Here is a 25,482-nt window from a genome sequence, read left to right on the forward strand (position 1 = left end):
ACAACAAAACAAACAACCACAATAATAATGGAAAACCAACAAAACAACATCCCCTCGAAAGAACTTAACAAAACCCTCTAAAATAGTATTTTCACAGCTCCTATTTTCATTACGTTTAGTTATTAATATATACATCTCTCGACTTCTCAATTCTAAATTTTCTTTTAGTGCATCATTTCTTACAGAACAACATTTAAATTCTGTTGTAACAATGATTTACCCCTTTCCTTAAAATATTGATTGAACAGATGTCAAAATACAATAATACTATATCATAGTGCCAATCTGTTATCTCTATTGATATCTTGAAAAGTTAACTCGTTTTCTAACTTCGGAGCGGAGTCTACAGTACATTCCAATAACATGCCATACGACTTGGATGCAGACTATTAAAAGAACAAGTATATAGATATAAAAACATTTGTTGCAGGTTTCATGCCATAAAGACCACTGCGATATAAGTGGTTTGTGAATTATATGTAAAGATATTTTCAAGGTATTTGCCAATATTGCAACGGATACCCGATGTGCATAGACAAGAACAAACGAATAAATATAATTGGCAATTTACCGCGTTTTAACATAAAAATATCTCGTACTAATGTTCAATACATGCTGGGAAGGCAAGAAACGGGAAAACATCAGCACATTGGAAACTGAGATTCAGAAAAAAGATAGTCATATAATACAGACATGAGAAGAATATTTGGAATTTAACAAATTTGAAGTACAAATATTTTGCTCCAATGAATGGGGTGATTTCACTTAGGATAAAAGCATGTAAGGTGTATGTAAAGTGCTAGATATTGTAAAAGAATGATCAAGACCACCGTTATATATCTTTGATACAGTGCAATGTTCGTAATTTGCAACGAGACAATCTCTTGATTGTATGATTATTGAATTCGTGAAAATCTTGTAGGTATAGCGCTTGATATTTTTAGATAAAAGATAAGGTGATTTTGTAATATGTATCTTCTTGTAACGCATTAGGATAATCTCATAACGAATGGAGAAGAAAGCTGATATCAGTTAATATGACTTTGGCTTGTTTATGAAAAGCCACATAAAACAAGTAAGAAAACGTAACAACTTTATACCCATTTTTTTCAAATACCAAGATATCAATATTGCTCTTCTGATATCAACAATGTGTACATTTAAATTACATGTATTCTGGTAAAAAGGTCAGCGGTGTACCACAACAGTAGAAAACATAACAATCTATCCAATGCCATTCTTATTGATTGTTTAAATGAAAAACCTGATAGTAATACAATAAGTTTATTTTCGTTGAATGACAAAGTCATGTATCACTGCACGAAAGCTTTTTGGCAAATTGCATCTTTTACATCCAACTCATATATCATAGAAATACAATTAACTCAAATAATGTTCAACAACCTTTTGTATATTTGTTTTTAATTTTAGTAAGACAATAAATCTGGATTTTCCCTCACTTTTTATGTTATTATACATAATTTATTGGCTTAGAAATATCAAGTTTAGAATAAACTCTAGGAGATCATCACAAGATGTTTGTTTGGACCATATTCAACTCAATTCCAAATAATTACCGTGGTAAACCGCATATTCAAGAACTTTAATAATGCATAAATCTACCTGTACTTAATTACACTCGAAGTTTCATGTCGAGAAATTCAAGCGAGTCTAGACCGTTTGAAATTCACATAAATAAATCAACATCATTAGGTAAGATGCGCTGAGTTACCGTGTCAGTATAGGACAGTTATTGGCAGCTCTTTCAACGCCTTAGCGTCTCCTCCTACCCGCCAAAATAAACATTGAATTAGAAAAATAAACAAGGTAACATCTAAGCAAAGGTGTATTACAAAAAAAAAGAAAATAATTGCTATTCGAAGACGAAAAAATTACCCTTTAATTATATTGATATGTCTGTTTGAGAAAATACATACTGTCACTTGAAAGTTTTCCGGTTTTTTTAAGTAGTATCTTTGAATTTGTGTATATAATTAAAACTGATATGTACAGTAAAAGCGTTGTTTGTTTTTTTGTTTTTTTTTACAAATTTGAGTCCAAAATCAACAAAATGTTTGTCAATATTTTTCTTGACGGCGATATTGTTTAATTTGCTTTTTGCGGACTGATGGGATGATATGTTTTGTTTTCTAGAATTAAGGTTAACGAAACGAATATTTTATTTGTTGATAGAATACCGTAGCTATTGAGAAGTTTGGGTGTGATTAAAACTTCAGATTCTGAAATAAGAATTCTTGAAAGATTCATTTTCTATCCAATTAAAAGTGTTTCCGAAAAACAAAATTAGATCTAGCCCAGTCTATCCACCTAGTCATATGAGTATGAAAAAAAAAAGAATAATGCATTAAGTGAAGCAAGTTATGATGCCAAAAACTGTCAAATGAACGTGACTTAAACACACTATGTATCTGAAAGGAATATGAAAAAAAGAAGCAATTCCGCGCCTTGAAATGCCAAGTGCCAAACATTTTAGAGACTTTAGTAAAGATTGTATTGTCTTTGGTCTGACGGGGCTTGGAATAGAACCACTCGAACATCCTGATCAATATCAGACAGGGTAAAAGAGCAAGGATAGAGATAGCGTCACACAATAATACTTTGATGTTAACAAAACTATATGAGGTAAAAACAGATAATCTCATTTTCATTGAAGAAAAAAAATCAAATCATATCAGGAAAGCAACTTCATGTACCACTCATTTGTAGACTTTGTGAATATTATAAGAATAAAATTAAATTTTCGAACGTTTATAAAAACAAGGGTATTGATCAGATGGTAAAATTGATGTTAAAATTGAAAAGAAAAATCCCCAAAACAACACAATTTATTTAGAAATTAGTCACTCTTTTTTAAATAGCCACGTTGTATCTAAATGGCTTTTATTTTAAACATCTTAAAAAAATCTTACATCGCTACATTAGAAATATAGTGTCATTCTAAATTTCATTTAAAGGGATCCAAACGCCTAAACTATCCGATATATATTATTGACTTCAAATTGACTGAACTTAAGTTTATTAGTTTTTCTTTTGAACATCATTTATTTGATATTTGCCTATAATTGCATCGTCGATGGTAGATAAACAGAGCATGTTTGCTCTACAGGTTACGACCACATAAAATCTGTAGTAAATAAAATAATACCAAAGTTTAATTATATTGTACATATCCGCAGGAACAAAAAGAACGTAAATGTTGCGAACGAGTATGATTTATCGTGTATGCATACATTTCGAAATTGAATATGCGTTGTTCAACAAACTCTGTAGTAAAGAAAGAAAATTACAAACTCAGAGCAAACATAAAATTTAGTATTTTACTGTATAATATTTAAAAAAAATGGAATGTGTACGTGAGATAATATGTAGACACTAAAATAACAGTATGTTAGAAAGCGTGTTTATGCGAAAGAAATGCTTATTAAATTACAAAAAGATTGGTTTGGAAATGAATGGCCATATATTTCGCAATTATATAGAATATCCAATATAGCATGACCAGTGAGTGGTAATATATTTGTCTCAATGTCACAATTAACATTTTGTAACAAATGCTCACGCTTCTGGGAACAATCCTAAGAGATGAACTAAACTAGCTAATGTATTGTATTATCTATTGTGAAACATCTACGTTATCATGGAGAAAAGAGCGTTTAAGTATCAAATAGTAATAGATTAACCATCAAAATACTAGAAGCTAGTAGCGTTACATGGATACACGACTTGCAAAAATCATACCAAGCAGAACAAAAGAAGAGTATTACCAATCTTTTGAGTGTTTTAATCGTTACAACGAGTTGTCTTATACATACATGTATATATTAAGGCAGAATGAAATTTTCAATAGTCCATTCAAAGTTTAAGCAATCTTAGTCTTAAAACACAAAAATTGAGCCATCAACAGTATAGAGTCTGGTCAGAGAGCATTGATGTGCAGACTGGTATGGCCATATGCTGGCATTAATGACTTATCCCTAGCTTATACCAGGTCAAGGGTTTAACACTGAATCTGTAAAATTTACTCATGACCCATTGGTCTCGAAAGTTCCCTTTTTCACAGATTTTCGTGTATTTGTATGGTATTATCTTACTTAAATGTCATGTTCAGTTGTTGGATATGGACTCATATAATGTGATATTCATTTTGTTGGTCAAAATGTTGTAGATTTATTATAAGAAAATATTCTTATAAATATTCAAGCATGTGTTTTAGTAAACATTGTAAAATGGTATATAATAATGTAGGTATTCTCGCAACAAAAACATTTCAGTTGATGTCAGGGTACGTACTTTGCTCAATAATTTGCTGAAGACCATCCTTTTTAAAAGGACCAAAAGCAAAATCATATGAGAAGCGAATATGCTGGATAATTACTGATCGATTACATATACGTGTACAATGTTACCTGTTAAAGACCAGGTGCTTCAATGCACTTTGTCTTTAAACATTTATATCTTGGCTTAATATTATTTACCATCTTCATCTTGGCTAAATATTTTTTTACAGTTCATGTCTTTTCTGGACATTTTTTTGTCTTGGCTTAACTACTTTACGCTTCTTGGCTTAGCTGGACATTTTTACTCTATGTCCTGGTTGATCATTTTACGGTCCATGTCTTGGTTGAACATTTTTTATTCTCCTTGACTTAGCTGAACATGATTTAAGTCCATGTCTTGATTGAACCTTTTTACAGTCCTTTGCTCGGTCAGGGTCTTTTAAATATTTGAAAGACCCTGGCTCGGTGAACCATTTTACGGTCCATGTCTGAGCGGTCTTAGAATTCAAAAATGGCGTCCAGAATAGCCGCAAATTCTTCTATAATAAATTAAGATTATCTTGTTTTGTTACTATCAAAACGTCATCCGGATATGTCATATTCTTTTGGAAAAAATGCATTTTCTACAATATCCTATGAATCATTAAGCTTTAAAACAAATCTAAATGTTTATTTGTTTTGGTATTAAATTTGATACTCGTTATCATACCGGCGACAAGATATCATTAAATCTATGTAAACATTTTTATTAAGTCATTTACGAAAAAATGATTTATAATTTCAGAAACAGAGAAGAAAAAGATTAATGGATTAAGTCATTAAGTCGTGAGAGATGTTCTGCATCCGTTCTTTGAAGTGTTACTATTAACACCACTGATAATGAGAATGTTGCTGCATATGCAATGTCGAATATCCGGTGGCAGGAAAAATGCATAATGGATGATGAGCACCATGAAGTATTAGAGTGATATACCTACAGCAGATTACATACTTATACTTTACTTTGGTTTGCACTTGCAGATATATTTTTTTGCTTGCTCTTGGCATCAATACGTCGATTATTGTTACGCGAGTAAAGTTGAAAAAGTCATTGCAAAGCTTCTGTGAGAAAATAATTGTACTTGAGCTGTGTGAGAATTTGATATAATTGCTGGAATGTGTTCATATTATATGTATATCAGTTGTTTTTTGTGTTTTTTTTTTATTTGTTTTCTTTTCGGGAAATTTATAAAAGGAATCATTTTTATATTACAGATAATTTCCATTCTTTGCTCATTTCTATTGCTCTAATATTAACTTTGGATTTTGTAAATATCGTTATACTCATAAAACATTGTGTCAAAAGATTTGTTTTGAAAGTATACTTATGATATTTGGCATTGAAGGATCCTTGCGACTTTGATGTCCTCGACGATTTCTTTTTGATTGCAGTTTATTATTTATTATTTTTAATTTTATTCTTATATTTTACATAATACTTTAATAGAAAATACCATTGATATCCCGCCAATATAGAGAAGATTTGTAGTGTTGCACACGATTTGTAGTGTTGCAGAAGATTTGTAGTGTTGCACACGATTTGTAGTGTTGCACACGATTTGTAGTGTTGCAGAAGATTTGTAGTGTTGCACACGATTTGTAGTGTTGCACACGATTTGTAGTGTTGCACACGATTTGTAGTGTTGCAGAAGATTTGAATAGTTCCACAAGACTTTAGGTGTTGCAGAGGATTAGTAGTGTTGCAGCTGATTAGTAGTGTGGCAGAAGATTTGTTGTGTTGCAGAAGATTTGTTTAAAAGACATCATTTTTTCAAGTATTCATACCACATAGCAAACATAACAATGCGTTTTTTTTTTGGATAGATTTTTTGTGTATCAAATTCCATCATACAATAGCCAAGAACGATCAATTAGCAAAAATGATATGCTGAAAACATCTACTTTAACATATAATTTTATGTATGTTAGAATACAATCAGATTAAAATGAACTTTGTTATAAATAAAAAGCTGAGTCATTCTAATTTTCATAGAGAACTATAAATAGAACTAGACACTACCTACTGTTATGTTGCATTTTGAAACTAATAGAAACCACTAGGTACAAGATTATCTTGTCGTCTGCTATTAATAGTTTAGATTTGATATATTGCAAAATATCAATTCCTAGTTGAAATAATAGTATATATAGTAGATAAGCGAGAACTGTTTGAGCTATAAATTACATTTGATAGATGTAGTAGACTGTTTAAAGTAATAGCTCATCTAATGTCAGCGCCCTACAGGGTTAATTGTACATAAGATCGTTTTGTTTTTACGTACATATTTTAAAATTTTATATATAGATATTTATAACATATTCATAACATTTTAATGCTTGTATGATGTCCCTTTTGAGGTGAGTGTCATTTCTTCTTGTAGATTTTTCAATTGTACACTTATTTGCAAAAATATTACCTTCCATTTTGTCGCCGTTCCGTTACTGGATGGCGACATATACTATTAACAAGATTTGACCATTTCTACATGTACACCGCCTGCCGTAAGTCAATCAAAATGAAGCTTTTAACAAAATGGACGACAAAAAAACTAAAAAAGGGGCGCCTTCGGGTCACAACATCCGCCATGTTATTTGTCGGGTTACCCGTATATAAAATTGACAAACTTTCTTCATGCTCGAAGCACGAAACAAGTTTGTAGGCTCCTATTTGGTAATAAGATAATGAAAAGTCATATTCCTTAAAAAGAAGAAAGAAGAAACATAAGGTCTAAATATATATTTTAGGAAGAATCTATTTCAAGAAATATTTTTCCGAATATCTGACTGAACGGCGATTCCTAGCATTTTTGGAAATGCTAATACTTGTTATTATTTTAACTTGGCTATATAACATTGTTTACCGAAAGGTATTGTTTTTCTTATAGTCGAAAGTTCTATCCGTGAAATTGGTTTTGTTAATTTCACAACGAGTGTATGTCTAGGGGAAGAATTTTGGAAATGAAAAATTTTTTTGCGGTCTGTTTTGTAGACCAAAAATAATGCTTTTACGACTAAGTTTTTGTTATATAACTATGTCAACTTTGATTTATATAATTTAATATCAAATAAACTGTACATAAACATGTATGTAAATGTAAGCATATGGAAATCGTCACATTTTCCAATAAAATATCATGATAAAATTTTAGTTATTATGCCTACTTTAATCGCACTCATTTGCTTCAGAATTTTTCACTTTACAATCCTTTGCTATTCGTTTTCAATTTTCGAAAAATTAAATTCTGTTATAAGTGACCTTCAAGTTTTTCCTAAAGTAATTTCCAGTATTGAAAAAATAACCTATATAGTATAATTATATATTAATAACTTATTTGAGTGTTTAGAAAAAAAGTTAAAATATTCCCTAGATTTAACAATACTTTGTACGCACCCCCCACATTTTTCTGTACCTAAGATACCATCAACTTATAAAATATATTAAAGTCTATGTAATATACGTTTTAATCGACTGATCTCAGGCACTAAAATTCACAAAAAAGAATAAATCATTTAACACTGAGAGCTTCTAATCTTTCCAAACAGATGAGCGGCTTTTTCAGTCTATTACCTTAGAAATATGGGCAATCTCTAAAAGTGTGCTATAAATCGTGTAATTAACACGTTTAGCTGATGATCGCAATAAGAGGTGCTGTTGATTGACTGATATTCCTTGTAAGCGTATACAGCAAGCTGTCTAAGTACCAGACACTTGGGATATGCATTTCATTTTCATTTTCTTGGAGGAAAATATATATCAAACAAATAGATGATCTATGATTAATTTTCTATATAAATTTCAAGTTTTAATGCCACGAATAATTCAAAAAGAAATTGCAAAAACAATAAAACACAATATTGCTTTCCCTATAAATAACAAACGCCTTTCAATAAAAAACAACTTTTCTTAATTCAATGTCAAAGTGGAATTTGTGAACTTAGTTTCTAATTTCGAGCTATAGCTTAGAATTTCTTCCGAGTTCTTTTCAAGGAGATAATTATGTTTGTTGTTAAAACAATTTGAATATAGAATTTATCTCTGATTTTGTTAATGCTTCAGCATATAATTAACTTCAAGGAAGATAAGCTTGATAAAGAAAGACCACTTTGTTTGCTTTAGGTACACATTGCATTTGAAATATTTATGTAATCTCATTCCTCTGTCAGTTATCTTTGCATTTAAACTCATGGTCACAGTTTCGTTTTGTCACAGTTTCATTTGGTCACATTTTTGCTTTATCACAATTTCTTTTGGTTACAGTGTCGTGTAGTTACAGTTTCATTCAGTCACATTTTTGTTTTATCACAACGCCATTTGGTTACAATTTCAGGTAGAAACAGTTTATTTGGTCACAGTTACATTTGGTCACAGTTTCATGTAATTACGGTTTCATTTGGCCATAGTTTCTTTTGCCGGGGGAGGGGGTATGCCTCAATAATCTTTGACAAGTCAATAATAAGTATCTGATTGACGTCTCGCCTTTAAACTTTTTCTTTTATCGGTGTTTATAAATCAATAAACTTCATCCAAACTTGAGAGCACTTGTAAGATCTAAACATTTATTCAGCAGAAATATTAAAAAAAATGAAGGCAGATTGTTTTAGTAGCAACCATATCAAATTGTGATATAAAAACTTTGTCCAAACCACTATATAATTATAGACATACTTATAATGCTTTGACTTTAACCCTTTCTGAGGTTTAAGCTTTTGGATTTTTAAGAACACCATAAATATAATGATGCAAGATGAAAAACTTTCCACGCTGATAATGGTTATTATGTCATTATGTGTCGACATTGTTTACGTAACTTGTACTCGTAAATGACGTCATATTTGACGTCAGCGTTCGAAATGATTTTTGATTGGACAGAAATATGAAGAGGAGATTCATTTTCTTTCTTAGAAATAAACCAAAACCCATGATAATTTTATAGTATAAACAATTCATGTGTATGTGTGTGTATATAATCTAGGCTAAATACCCCAAACAAAACAATTCATTCATAAGCAGACGACTGTTAAGGTTCCATTATTCAATTAAAATACCAAATTATCTAGCCAAAAATACTAAGAACCAGTCTTACCTGTTCATCTCCCGCTTCCCAAGTTAGATTCACAGTATCAATGTCTGATTCTAAGATAGGTAGGTTTGATATTAAATCCACGTCATTCATATAATACACTAAAATTCCTTCGTGTATGATGTATAAGTGCATAGGAAGCCCTGAAATATATACAAAATGTAAAACGAATAAGATTTTAAAGATATTTTAATATATTTTGATAACAAAATAAGATATTGATGTTTCATATTTACTCTACCCTTCACTGTAGTCAAGCAGGCCTGCATGATGTAGCGTTCCTTGCATATGAAGATTAGAAAAAATGTTTATCTTGTAATAAAAATATGGTTTGTACACAAATATAATAAATAAGTAAATGATACAGTAATACATTAATACAATACAATACAATAAAATACAATACAGTACAACACAACACAAGGCAACACAAGACAACACAACAAAGCACAACACAACACAATACAATACAATATCATTTCATTTGCAATGAAAAGCCGCCGGTCCAAAATACAATCAATAAGGGATCAAACATTTGACAATTATCAATTTATAATTTTTGTAGCCGCACAATTTACAAAGGATTCTGAATTCTGTTCAAATATGAAATCAAATTGACTAATAACATATTCGAAACTTATGTAACGAATTAAAACGATATCAAGATAATTTGTATACAAAGAGATATAGGGAACAATTCGTTTTACTGATATAATTATATCTATTCACAAACTGATTTAAACTGCATATACAAAATTGCATTTTGAATATTTATATGGCGAACAAAATGCTTGAATTTGGTTACATTTGTACTAATTTTCCTTACTTATTGATATCTTTTGAGTAGATTTTGGCAATCCAAACCGTGCAATGTTTCAGAAATATCATCTTATTTACAAAGGTTTTTGTAAGTTTTATTTCGCAATTTCCCGCTTTTTATTTACAACCGTTTTTAATTGCGCACGCTTTATAAATTAAGTATTGGCGTTTTATTAATATTATCATCTAAAAAAAACCCATTAATATGTGGTTCTTTTTTTCTCTCTTTCTATTCAGTCACTGCTTTTATATCTTAATATAAGATCTCTTGCCAAAATAGTTTATATACTAAGCCACTTTTTATGTAATTGTTATTTTTCTGCATGACATCTTCGTTATCGTAACAGATTCAAGTATGCATTTCGTGATACTATTCAATAAATATGACATATCGTTTATCTCGCAAAACATTCATTTTTACATAGTTATTGTTCAGAAAGAAATCTTTAAGACAATAAATTATAAGATTATAAAAATGGAAGGTTTAACTGATAGGTGATATCAATCGTGTTTCATGGGTGATGCAAGATTTCAGTTCTCGAATGCCACGAACATTGTTACATTTTATCAGGTTTTACTTATCCTATTTTTTTTCTCTCTCTTTACAGGCTGTCAGTTGTTTCAAAATATAATAAATAGCTTTGCGATTGCATGAAAGGAAAGAGTCATCTTGAGTTATCAATGCCGGGCAACTGCTTTGGAATGGAACAGCATTATTTGTTTGGGAAAATTATTCGTTATTGAAATTTTACAATGCCTATTTACGCTTTGTTACTTTGACAAAGCATTTTTGTTGACTCTTTCGCCATATAAGACCTACAGATTCGTAAGAGTGTTGTGGTGACATTTTTATAAATGGTGTATCATAGAAAGATTTCATAATATTGACTATTTAAAGGCTTCAATAGTTTTACAAATATATAGTGTGCAAGTATACCTTTTAGGATACATAATCAGTAACTTTAACTAAATCGAACCATACAAGTGTTTTGTTATTATAAGAGTATGTAAACATTTAATTATTCCAAAAGTGACATCAGGAAAAGTCAATTCAACCGACAAACGGATGGCTTTACTGCCAAGATGGAACCTATGCCTTTTCTTCTGCTTATATTTTTTTCTTAATAGACGGCATTGACTTTTATTTTACTATTAGGTGATTGGAACTTTTGTACTACTTATCGGTCCCTAAACACAAATTGATTTCAAGAGCGGACAGAAAGCGCCAAGCCACAATACATAAAAAAAACAACAACAAAAAAACTATGAGCATATTAAGGTATTGCAACAATGCAAACCATTGCAATTAAACTTGCATTCTATCACACGAAACACCACACTCTCATAAAATAACTTCTCGTTTGAAATCATATCTTAAACCTTGCATAAAATTCGTAATTTCTTAGATTAGAATAAAAAAAAATATATTATTAAATTAGAGAAAAAAAAATGATGTAAGGCTTAAACGATTACTGGGATAAATCGTGTTGCATGGGTGATGTCATATCAAAGTGTATGAATACCATGAAATTGGTAACATAAAATCATGTCTTACTTATCACAATAAAATATTAACAATTATGTTATTTTCCCTGTTTTCTGTCAACAAATTATTATTATGTGTTTCTTTTTTTCACTATCGCTATCACCAGAAGAAACTGTTTTATTACGAGACCCATTTTTTGTGACCTGTTTGTATAACGAGAATTTGCGGTATGCTTTTATAAACAGCAGTACCTGTGCATGTGTTTGTCATTGCATACAAGTCGTCCAAGATTAAAAAGATGAAACAATTTTTTACATTAGGAACTGAAGTTAAAAAAGGTGTACTTTGCATGAATGTTAACTTTAATGTTCAAACGAAATCTTATTTTCTTTATACAGAAATATGTGTAATTTTTTTTACTGTTCCTCTCAGTCTTCTTTTGAATTAATTTGTCCAATATAAATGTTAAGAAATATCACATGTAAGAATCCTTGTCGGAAGAATCCAAATGTAGTGACGTCAATAAACAAAGTTATCAATGTTTTTGAGTCAACTCTCCAACACAGATACTCAACCGACTGCATTGCCAATAGGTCAATCGCCAAACCCCTTTGGGGGATATATACCATTCTATAAATGTCACTCTGGCAATATTGAAGCTGTCACACATTCAAGCCATCGCCAAAAGTAGTTTCCCGCGGGAGTCCGCTGTCTATTCACTAACCTGGAAGTGCACATAAAAGATCTCCTACTGCCAGACTATATTAATCGAAGGCCAAAGCAAATGACTGGTAGTTTGATGGTCAAAATATGTTGTCCTGCGAAATCGTATGACTAAACTTGAAAACATCAATAAAATCCATATGTGCGTGATTTCAATTAAATAGAAAACATACAAATAATTGTAGGCATTGTTTTTTGTATTACAGAAGGAATGACAAATATTATAGAGATATTTATACATACTAGTTAGTTTGGATAATTTCATGACGGGACACAATTTGTTATAAGAAATGGTACTAAATCATCAATTTTATCCGTACTATTTCTTCATTTCTTTCATACTGATTATTCTTATTTTGTAACATATCTAATATTTTTTTCTGAGCAAAAGTACCATGCTTTTAGTAAATTATGTATTTCTATATCTTACATAATTTATGTAAAATTTTTTTAAACATTGCTCGTAGAGTATTATTTCAGTTTTTTGTTTTCTTCGGGAAAGATATCATCATATTTGTTCATTCTATACGTTTTTAAACGAACAATTTTCCGTCACTTGCCGTTATTATACAGTACAATGTTACATCATAATGCCAAACCAATTTTGACGCAATGTTTCAACACACTTAACAAAAAAGATGAACACACAAATAAATAAACGAGGCTTTCCGCGTTTCATCCCGTAAATTATTCAACAGGTACAAAAAACTTACCACTTGTGCAAGATAAAATATAATCAACAGTTTACCACGGTTGAAACTAACATTGTGTAGTACAGATAGGCTTGGAGAAGTCTCTGATATAACTCCGTGTTTCAATGATAATTTACAGATAAACCGTATGTTTATGTAAATGATGGCGCACTCTTCTATTTACTGTAGTAAAAGATAATTTACGGCGTTTTTTATACATCGAACTATTATTTACGGAAGTTATTAAAAATACATTTTGGTAAATGAGATGAAGCCAAAGAAGAAGAGATTTTTTTATTCGTCTTTTTTTTTTTTCGTTGGAAACATAACAGTAGATTGATGTTTCCAAAAAGTTGTCAGGAACGCTTAATTTCAGCGAGTTAATAACAACATCATCATTAGGCTTTTGCAATACAAAAAACTGTTCTCAAAATGAGAACTAATCGCTGTTGATGATCATTAAAAGTATGGAAATAAATATAAAATAATGTTGTTTAATGCATTTATGACCTAAGTTTTTAGGTAAATTTAAGGCTAATGCAAAGGTAGCATTAAAGAATGTTATTTCTCTTGATAAATCAACGAACTTTGCGTTAATTTGACTTGGCTAACAAATGTACAAATGACACCTGTAGGTACCATTGTTTGCGCAAAGGAATTTAATGTCATTGCCGAGTGCTTGCACACACCTTTTGCTTATTGCAAAGATAAGGTCTTTAGGCGAACCTAGATTTGGGCGTGACTAGATACTCGTGTCTGTTTTAAGAATTTATTTCTTTTCGAAATTCCATAAATCATGCACCTGCACTTTGTTCTTGTGGTCATTCTGATGGCGTCTTTAATTCTGCTTAGTCATCTTGCACTTCCGGTGGACAATCCTTTTCCTAAAGAAGTAGTTCCATTTGCTTTTTTTTTACATTAAACCGAAGTAGCAGTCCGTGAAGTACACACAGCTTAATATTGTATCAGTTTTATTCATAATACATTAAGTTTTATAACTTATTGATAAATTGATAACCATTCATTGTTTTTAGATATTTAGATTATTTTAAATTTTTCAGTCGCAATTTCATTTTAAGTGGTAAAAGGAAAACGATATATACAAATGTCATCGTTTTATATAGCCACACTAACTAGTGTTCATTACTTCAGTAAGTGCATACGAAGCAAACTTTATTTACGATTTAAAAAAACCCAACAACACACACAAATAAATAAAATAAATTTAAAAAAAGAAAAGAAGAAGAAAACAGATACCTTATAAATTTGAAATTTGTATTAATTTTTCAATTGACACTTAAATTTAATTCTACAAAATAACTTTATTTGTACACTTAAATGACGTTACTTAACAAGGAAAAAGTACAACTTTTTAATTCTAATACTAGGCATATAGCACAATCTGTATTTAAATACTTCAATGGAATGGCTAAGTATTAAAGCAAATTTAACAGATATATATGAACGAAATCCAAACAGTGTCACCTAAATGTACCAATAGGTATGATACTGTTTTCCTCTCTTTTCTCTCTCTTTTGTTTCCATTTCACACGCGTAATCCCATTGCAATAATTTATAAATGAAAAAAACATATATCTTTACATCAGAAATTCGTCTCTAACATTAGATCTTGTATTCTTTTCGTTATCACGTTATTAATAATCTATGAGAGGTCTGCACACTTACTTCCATGTCTGATAAGCCCAGTTTCTGTTTATAAAATCTTAATAATTTCGATAATGAAACACACACAATCTTTTTTCGTTATTTTCATAATATGCTCAGCACTGCACGTTTGTATTGCAATAAAAGGGTGATACCGCGTATTTTATCCATTATTTATCGATACAATTTTACAATGTTATTAAAAGGTTTTGTTTTTTTTATCTCTCGGGACAAGTAGGCCTTTGGATTATCATATTTTTTATTTTTTTAAAGGTTTGGGAGGGATATATTTAACATACTGTTAACCTTAAAAAAACTCATGTAAAAATGTTTACTCATTCAGTAAATAAGACGTTTTAAAATGAGTAAATCGGGAGTATAGTACTTTGCGCATTTAAAGGCAATTATGTAAATTATTACGAAAAAAAACAACAAACAAACAAACTAATGTTATCCACTCAATTGCGACTTACGTACACCTTTTAACATAATACATCCTCAAATCACCCAAAATCCCGCGAGATCATAGTTTTTTTTAAGCATTTCCTGTCACTATCAAAAATTGATGTTCTGCAAGCGTGCATTAGAACTTTTCCTCAATTATTGTGAAAAAGATGCGCCTGAAAACTTAATAGATTTGAACCGGTATGAAACCCAGATAAATGTTTAAGCCTTATCTTAGTTTGGCATTGTAATCCTCGAGGAATATAGCTGCCATTTTTTTTATCTACCTTTAACTCCGCGGACATTAAAAATATTCATAAATATATAACGTACGTAAATATGCGAACGGTATTGGATTTTGAAATTCAGACACGTAAACTCACAACAACAGATGGTTCAGAAACTAAGTGCATTATTTTAATTAATTTTCGATAAAAAAGTACAATTGAATTGTTACTAGTGAGCGTACCTGGCAAGCGAGATAAAACAATCGTTTTAAACGTAAAAAATACGTTCCAAAGATAACGCAGGTTTTTCTAATTTTAGACGCTCTTTACACATTATTTAGGCAGTTCCGATTTTAATCTACTCTTTTCTATCTATATTTACATTGATAATGCAGAAACAGTTTAGGATGAATTGAGCTCGATAGAGTTCAGTTCAGAACATCACTTTGAACAAATTTGTTGAAACAAAAATATTTTGAATAAACGGTATAAACAAATGAGAAAAAAATATTGCGAAAGGTTTTTATTGGGGGAATGACGTGACTTTTTCAGTGTGAGTAGAAAAATATGTGTGCATTTGATTAGATAATACCTTACAAAACAATGCATATGGCTAATCGATATATACATGTATATACATATGTATGATAAGATGTAATTGTTAACAAATTATGATAAAAAATCTGTTTTGTTTCACTTAAATGTTAATGTGAACAGGTCTTCTTTTGTCACGTAAGAGATCAAACTTGCTATACATCAATAAAATAATTGAAAAAGAAAAAAGATAAATGAAATAATTTATAAGAAGAAACCTTTCTGACATAAGATCTAAACTTATCTTATATAAGAAATGCGAACATACAGTTAAACCGTTTACTATCATACTAAAATGGATTATTTAAAAGTGTTTTTATTTTTTTATTTTAATAATATGTTTTAATATTTCATTTTTATTTTTATTTAACACATTGAGTTACAAATGTTTTTTTTAAAATAAATCTAAAAGAAGTAAAAGTTACTATTACTTTTTTAATATAAATAGTTCATATCAAAACTTAACAAAAGGGTGTGATGTAGCTCTTAAAATAGCAATTTTGTTTTTGACCTTACTTTTCAACATCCCTTTAGTGAATAGTATGCTATGACGATATAAAAATTATTTTTCAAACATTTTAAAAATGAAAAAAAAATATCCAAGAGGAATATTGAAACAAAAATAAAGATAAAAAAATAAAATTTTAGAATATAAGAAAAGACAAATAATATGTTTGAAAATAAATCCCCATACCTGCAACATTTTTTGTAATTGTTTGCACTTGTCCCTCGTCTATCCAGAGAGAGAGTTTACTCCTAGCATTGCATTTTGTCATCATTAACACTATTACTAACAACAAACAGCAGAGTAAAGACGCCTCATTCATTGTCTCGGATAACCTACGGTAATTTACTGCGACCATACGCTTAAGTCTGATCAAGCATCATTATGTCACTTAAATAATCCAAACTCTTACTAAATACAATAATTCCCGTGATCGTCATCTGATCAATAGTGTTTGATACTTTCCCAGTGATCTTCCTTTATTTATATAAGTACGTTTTTTTTTCCTAGTCTACGAATGAATGAGTCGTAGTGGAACGTCAATCCATGGTTCATTTCTTTGTACACACTGAGGTAAATCTTTCCAATTCCATTTTTATACATCCATGCATTTTCTCCCAATCACATCTCATCAAACGCACTGATTATAAATTAGCCCGAGTTATGCAACTTTTTTTTACATTTTTAAGACGGTGTCGTGTGAACTAATATTAATCAAAATCACAATCAAACACGTGTAATCGAATTTACATTAAAAGTACGCCCAAAATCAAATTTATCTTTCTATCATCTTATCTGCTTAAACTCCATTGAATCGAAAACTATCTATAAAATGCATTGTAAAATGTTCGCTCAATCGAAGTACTAAAATTAAAAAATGATAAAATAAGGGTTAACCTTTAAACCCTAAATTGTTAAAATCGCCATAAATCCGTGCAAATGTTAATGAAAAACTACTTAAAAATATGCTGGCAGCTATTATCAAGGATCCCTAGTTTGAAAAAAAATCAGTTAACAATCAAGCGAACGCTTTGCTTCTCTTTAACCCTTGTGTTAATTTCAAAAACGTTAACCATTCAAATTTGCTCTCGTTTCACTAGTACGAGCGAGTCCATCGTGCTTACCATCGCATCACTAACTTAAGTTACCGTAGAACTTATTTACAATAAATGATCAGGTAAACAGTCTTTAGTTCAAACAGATTGTTTAAGGTACTGGGACATCTTGAGCGAAAATCAAAATAGATTTTCTTTCCTATAGATATCCGACGATAACTTGGCAATCGACACCTGCCAAAGTTCTATAAATAGGCACGAAATGTTCTGATAATTGTTTGTGATAGATTATTGATCATGTGATAGTAACATTGATTTCTAATTGGTTGTTGGTTATACTATATGTGATATATATATTTGATATTCGTTCTAACGTTTTGTTCTAATCAAATTTGCGGTGAAGTTATCGCAGTCGATCTATACCAGGTGTTTTGTTTTATATTTTATAATACCGAATCTAAACACATATGCGAACACCGTTTAAACATAGTGCTTGATGGATGAACATATGTGGATAATAAATAAAAAATCATTTTTAAAACCTGTTTTTAATTTGTTTAACCATTCGCAATTATAAAAAAGAATGTTTCAAGGAAGTATAAAAATAAAATATTTCGATGTAAGCAAATTGAAAAATTTTAATTGAGCGAAAATATGTTAATGAACATGTCATTTTTTAGACAAATATAACATACGTCATGTTTTCATACAAAAAATCAGACATACTTTTTATCAATACTCTTTGTTAAAACACTGTCAGTAAAACAAATCAAGCAGCTTGCATTAAAAAGTGTAAGAAAATAACAACACATCTTGTAATTTACAGCTACACTAGATGTTTTTTCAAACAATTACCCCTTAACCTTCCTTGTCTTGAATTTGGGACAGTTCATTTAAATTTTATAAGTTCAATATAAAAATACAAAAATTGAACTTCCGACAGTAAAGACATTTTTTTACAATACGATATTTCCTTAGAAACGGAAGTAATATTTTGCGCATGCGCATTCTGCTTTGGACAAAACAGCAAGATTAGAATAGACAGGCGCTATATTTGTGGCAAAGGCTAATTACTTACACTGCTTTTAGGTTTAGAGCTGAGTTATGATTGTAAACAATGCATGAGGTTAAAGCTAATAGATAGCCGAATGATTGCCAGTGCCTAATTACCATGACTTATCTATATTTCTTAGAGGCTACTAAATAAATCAGTGGTCTTATTTACACGTTATTTTTTTATTTTAGCTCAAAAGTAGGTTTTTTTTTTAAAAATAAATAAATATTCATCTGTATTGTAGAAAAGCTTCCATAAGTTTTCATTTCTTATACATATATGTTAAACGAGTCTAGAAAGTGCTATACAGCATCTAGGTGGCGAGCTGTATAACAGTTCTGGGAACGCTTATATTGACACAATCTCCTACGCAGTGATCTCCCTTTATCAGTACAGAGATTCTGCCAAGGGAGGTAATCACTGTGAGGAGTTTGATATTGACATTGTACTGTATATAAAAAGATGACGAATGCAAATTTTCAGATTTATCACACGATATAACAGGGTCAGAAAACGCCGAAAAACTGCAAAATCACTGTTTGAATGGTATATTTGTATAAAGAAGTACGCCGCGGTAATATTGCATTGAAAATAAGCAACATCATGTGATAAATGTACTTGTAAGAATGTTTAATTGATATCCAAATTTAAATTTTGTACATCATTAATTACCACTTTTACGAAATAATTATATAAAACATTAAACAATCATAAATAAAATAAAAAAAAACTCAAACACGATAATAACAAAAAAAACTATTCCAAAGCAATATTTAAAACCCTGAATAAAAGCAATGATTAATAAAAGTTATTGTTACAACAAAAAATAAATTTGAAGACCCCCCCCCCACCCCCACCAAAGAAATAGATAGATAAATAAATAAATAAATAAATAGATAAATAAAAAAAAAAAAAAAAAAAACATTAGTAATAAAAACAAAAACAAAAAAAAACATCATCATCAACAACAACAACAACAACAAAACACAACAGTAATAACAACAAAAATAAGCAACAACAACAACAACAACAACAACAACAACAGAAAACGACAAAAACAACAAAAGCAAAAAGCTTTAGAAATATTTTTATTGCTTAACTGTACAACTCTCCGCGTTATAAACAAGAAAGAAAAAACTGAAAAAAAAAACAAAACAACAATGGTAACAAAACGAAATTCCAACGAATAAAAAAAGCACGTAAGAAAAGTTCCTGTACTTTGTAAACAAAATGGCAATACTACTGTTTATTTCTTCAATGAGAAGGTATGAACACACCTTAAAGACGGATCTCCCAGACTCTACAGTCATAATTAGGAGCAGATACTAAAATTGCCGGTCGACAAGTTACTCGTGAAATTGAGCTAATTCAGTTCTATCTGTATTCACAAGTAATATCGTTAGGCTTTGGTAACCCAGCCATTCCCCTACTGGGAAGACGGTACATTAAACATGGGATTTTCATGTAGAAACATACCGCTCAGTTATCATCGTTTTGCATTTCCTACATTTTTTCACGATTTATCGGGGGGAAGCTTTAATTCTCTGAGCAGAAGCTCTCCTCCGAAAAATGTGAATTTCATGTTCATTTAATCCTTTAATTAGCCTAGTTGCTTATAAATATTAGCAAACTGCCGGCTTTTTTGTACCTATATTGTTTTGAGACAAATTAATACGCGTCGATTTACATATTGTCACATAATATTTGACAATTTTACAGAAAATTGTTTTCTTGAAGCAGAAAATCGGAAGCATACAAAACTTTGATGTTTTTGGAAAAAGTTTCGTATCAATTATTTTATGCACAAGTTATCAATATAATCGGTTTTTAAGTATTTGACTTGATGGTGTAAGGTTAAAGGACAAGATTAAGTGTCAACTTTTAAAGTGTTTCTTATCTAAAGAGCTTTAGGTGAACACCACGTTGTAAAATATCGAAGTTTAAATGAGGTACATACACCAGACTTCGGTTCCAGGAATCACTCACGATATAAAATGAAGGACCCGTGACGGCACATGAAACTTCCGTGCACTATCATGTTTCCTGTAATTTTTGTTTGGAAAAAAGGAGTAATCTAGTTCAAATCCAGGACAGTATTACGAAAAAGTGAATAAATCAATGAACAGTTTAAAGTTGATATTACCCGTTCTATTTAAATACCAAAACATACAGTATATTAATTGTTTCTGTATTGTACAGTTTGCACTAGAGAGAAAGTGAAACAAAAACTCTTTAGAAGTATCAGAGAAGCTTTTCTTTCGCGCCATTTCGCAATACTGTGTCTGTATATTAAAAAATGAAAAGTGCTGCTGTACGCATGCGCAGAAGGTCGGCTGCTTCAAAGTTTGGAATCTTTTTGTGGTTTTGATTTGACTTTATCTGACGTCTTAGTTAGTCTGAAAATAATTACTTATCACACGAGCTAACATTTCGTCTATCAGATTTAATGACTTTAGATATTCTTTCATCAACTTGTTCTTACCAGGAATATTACAATAAACAACACGCACCTTTAGTGGGTTGCTACTTGTCAATCATAAATTACCCGATCAATTACTGCAGCTATGACGTAATATGGAACGCTAGAAGCACTGACTGCAATGCAATCGAATTCTTTGATGTACAATTAAATAATCAAAGCGGCTTTGTTAGATGTAATTTACTCCAAAAACATTCCATAAACGGAACAGCCAATTTAAGAATACGTATCGAAATTAAAAGAATACCAAAGAATGTTAAAAATACGGATTATGCCGCATTTTTACGTCCCGTTTTCATTTCTGATCAAAGCGCTAAATCATTAAAGGAAACCCTTATTGCCATATCATTTTTTCGCCATGGTACGGTCTATATCTTTGTTTTTTCTAATCACAAGACTATTTGATTAATTGTTCAAAGGCGGTTTAATTTTTTCTGTCCATACATTAAATTCAAACGCCTACCACATGTCAACTGCAACATTTTTAATATTTATGCGGTATCTTATTTAATATTTTTTGCCATCTGAAGACTTGAAATATGTTTTTTAAACAATGCAATAAAAATTTGTTAAGTCATGGTAAGGGCTAGACTGGATGAAGGAATTAACTTTGTCTGTAAGGAAATATAAATAATGTTCTTCTTAAGGGCTTTGGTTGAATCATTGTAAAGGAATTTTTAATCAATTTCCCGTGTTTTTGCTTTGAAATCAGGAAAAATCAATAATTCATATTGAAAGTTGAATTAAGTTGTAAAATTGAACATAATTGATAGAGAATCATTTATATGATAGATTAGTTTGCTATAAAAACTATTCAACGGATGATGATATATTATGGATAAAAGGATCATGTAGTATTTATTTTAAAAGGGAGGTCCTTTGCTTTTTTATGAATTTGACAAAATAATAGGCGGAAGGAATTAATAAAGATAACTTGTATCCACCTACCTCACGCACCTCAAAGCAATTCGGTTATTCTTCACTACTGAAGTACGTGGTGTAAATTAATTAATCATATTTGTGTATTTTGAACATAGTTTTAAACAGTTATTGAAAACACATAAAGTAATACTTAATAGTGGTCATTTCTTAGATTAAGTTTCAGACAAAAGAATATAGCACAGCTTTGGTGGAGTAACTTGGTTTGTAAAAATGAAAATCTTAATCAAAATTTTGCTTTTGTTTTAAATCTACTGTACTTTGTATCTTCTTTATTTCCATTTTCACATTTATTTTTTAAACATATCTATAATCCATTGTCATTTTTCAGCTTCTATACATTAGTGCTATCGAACCAGCCCCTCTTTGTTACTGACGAACTTAAAAGCCGAAAAAGTACACAAGAAATTAAAACTGGACAAGTCCATTTAAGAAATGCAGCAGGTCTAACAGTTTATGTTAATAAAAAAGTTTGCATAATACTCTCATTTCAATACAAGGTCAAATAAAAAAGAGTACAAACTCCAGTTCTATTTTTGAGAACCGTAGCAGGTATCATGGACGCCTGGTATACTGTGAGAAGAATACCTCTGATGAAAATCTCAACCCAGGAAAATGTTTTCTGTTATCTCGGCAGGTGTTACGGTTTGGTGTCTAGATGTGAAGCAGATAAGCTTTGGTAGTTATAGAGGTAGTCGAGGCAGTGACAACTACTTGTTTTCTTAATTAATGGATGGAGGCACGTCATTGTTGAACCTTCTTCGACGAAAGGTATGAAGCATGGCTTGTGAAATAATAGGAAGTTATAGACTGTTTCATGCTGTGTGTGCCTTCAGAATATGTGTTTATAGTGTCTAGAATATATGTCCTGACTGTGTTGATTTTTGATAAGGGCGTATTCGTCTTGTTCTACAACTTATTTTATGTACGCACAACATTTTCTAAATATTTTGTGGTTTTTGTTTTTGCACGGTATTAAAACGAGTCATTTTTTAAAATGTTCACTCCAACTTAAATTGAAAACACACCATAAATTGGTATTGCTGAAAGCAGAAAAAGAAAACAAGTGTAACAAACTTCAAAATAATAAAAGGTATAATGTATTATATGTATTTTACAGATAGCGAACACTTAAAAATAGATGTATATTTATTTACTGCAATGAAATGGTCTTTACGGAGAGAGGCAGTTAAAGTGAAACTAATGAAGAAAATGTGAAAAATCAGTACATTAATTGTTTATGCAATAGAATCATGTGATAACTTTTTTGAAACATTTGGCTTCCTTGTTACAAATATTTTAAATGTCAACTCACAATGATCTCAACGAAACGTTTAATAGGAAATTTACATGAAAAGATTCCATAGGCGTTGACAGTTTCTCTTCTTTATTATATAAAAAACTATTCTTAATCTCAAATACCGTAACACATAACTTTAGCTTCAACGGAAGTCGTTAGGCATTGGATCAAGTAAAACATAAATAAATGCGAACAAATATAAATAGATGCAATCAAACAAACTATCAAATGAACAAATAACACCAGGAAAACTTAGCCAATTTTAACAAAACAGTGTTGAACATAATTTAGATGATACAAAATCACATACTGATACTATTTAGATACCAGTATTTAGTGTTACTAGTAAGATTTCATACTGCTGCTGGCGAAAGCAAGTTTCTTTAAAGGGAAAAGGGAAATATACCGAAAGTGAAAAGAAAACTCTGAAGCCGGGAATTTATAAGGTAATGGTGACAAATATTGGTTTAATTTAATTTTTGCCAAAGCGAGTCTTGCAAATGCTTCACAACATAGCCCCCACCCCCTAGAACCGTCTTAGGCCAGTTTTATTCTTTCGACTTAATGTTTCTAATACAATATGCACATCTTTTCTGGAAATTAACATGCGCACTGCCACTACTAATTATAGACGTGAAATATTGCTCTAAATTAACAACTATCGTGAATATGTAATATCAATTTCACCACATGTCTTAATCTAAAATGTATTGTATTTGATTAAACCTTATGTTATGTTTTCTACTTTGCATAGTCTTTTAATAACGGAGTCAAACTGTTAAATGTTCATGTCTCTTCTAATTGGCGATATCTGGCAGAGTGCAGAAAAGTTACGCATGTTACAAAGGTGGTTAAACTTATAAATCTTCATTGTTTTGAATATCATAAAAGAACTATAATAATTATATTCCAATTCGCTTATACGTTTTTTTAATTATAAAAGATACATTGCATAAATATAACTGTTAACCTATGAAATGTGTCTTTTTCATAACAGGAAAAGTTATAGCCTAAAAGTAATTTAATGTTTATATATAATAAAAATGTATTTTTTCGAGACCAAACAGTTTTTTTTAAATTACAATAGGCAAACCACTTTTAGACAACACATTTAGAAAATAACTTGAATTTAATTCTAGTTAAAATAAAATTTCAAGGATACAATGTTCTTTTTTTAATTGCAGGTTTGGTTAATAGTAGGCGAGTTTGGTTAATAGTAGGCGAGAACGTTTTTCATACAAAACTAAAAAATTCTTGAGAACAAAAATATCTGTCCGGTATGGATTTAAATTGTGCGTTTATTATTCTTTCCTTACCTAAATAATGAAAGTTCACTATGAATACGAAATATATTATATATAGAAATGTCAAAGAGATATCATTCATTTTAAAATATCTTCTATTAAATGATGATGATGAAGGAGAAGATGGCAATGAATAAGAAGAAGAATGAAAACAAAAGGATGACAAAGATAACGAAAAAAATAACAAGAAGAAGAAAGAATGCTGAAGGAGAAGGGAAAGAAAAGGATGATAAAAAGGAGGAGAAAAAGAAAGAAGAAAAAGAAAATGATGATATATTAGATGGATAAGGAGAAGAAGAGGATGAAGACGAAGGCGGAAAAGCAAGGAATTATGTAACAGAATGAGCAGGGGATGACGAAATTGGTGATGAAGAGGTAGAAGGAACAGGAAAATAAAATAAAAGATAATTGTGAAGAAGAATAAGAAGAAGATGATGATGTTGTTGTGGAAGTAGGAGGAAGTAAGAATGAATTTTATTTTCAAAAATGTTAAAGATCCTCCTGCAATAATACAAACATGCATGTTACATTACAAACAAAAAAGCTTTCGAATGTATTGCTGAAAAACAACCCTTAGTAAAATAAAAGATACGGCTCATAAATAAAATGATTAATTTTTGTCACTTATGTATGTGAATCACACTCTAAATGTTAGCTCAATCACTAGACAAGTATTAATGTCTTTTGAAAAGATTTATGAAAATACTATAAAAATCATAAAGGTAACGAATTACAATCTGGTACATCTCAAAGCAAAGCCTTGTTCCGTGACTTGTAA

The 25,482-nt window shown here is 30.3% G+C and overlaps 1 protein-coding gene across 3 annotated transcripts in view; it reads right to left on the reverse strand.

Annotated features, from left to right (window-relative positions):
- Positions 1–17,733, reverse strand: part of LOC132749558 (wnt inhibitory factor 1-like) — a 49,257-nt gene extending 31,524 nt beyond the window's left edge. For 2 of the 3 annotated variants that reach the window (XM_060739369.1, XM_060739368.1), the window contains exons 1-2: positions 16,763–17,732; positions 9,422–9,561 (exon numbers count right to left, since the gene is read on the reverse strand). In XM_060739369.1, coding sequence (XP_060595352.1) covers positions 9,422–9,561; positions 16,763–16,931 — 309 coding nt within the window. In that variant the 5' untranslated portion in view covers positions 16,932–17,732. Of the gene's footprint in view, positions 1–9,421; positions 9,562–16,762 lie in introns of all 3 variants that reach the window. The other variant, XM_060739367.1, reaches the window with a different exon arrangement.
- Between the last annotated feature and the right edge of the window lie 7,749 nt (positions 17,734–25,482).

The sequence above is a fragment of the Ruditapes philippinarum genome, unplaced genomic scaffold (genome assembly GCF_026571515.1).
Source record: "Ruditapes philippinarum isolate M1 unplaced genomic scaffold, ASM2657151v2 ctg345_1_1_1_1, whole genome shotgun sequence".
Taxonomy (NCBI): domain Eukaryota; kingdom Metazoa; phylum Mollusca; class Bivalvia; order Venerida; family Veneridae; genus Ruditapes; species Ruditapes philippinarum.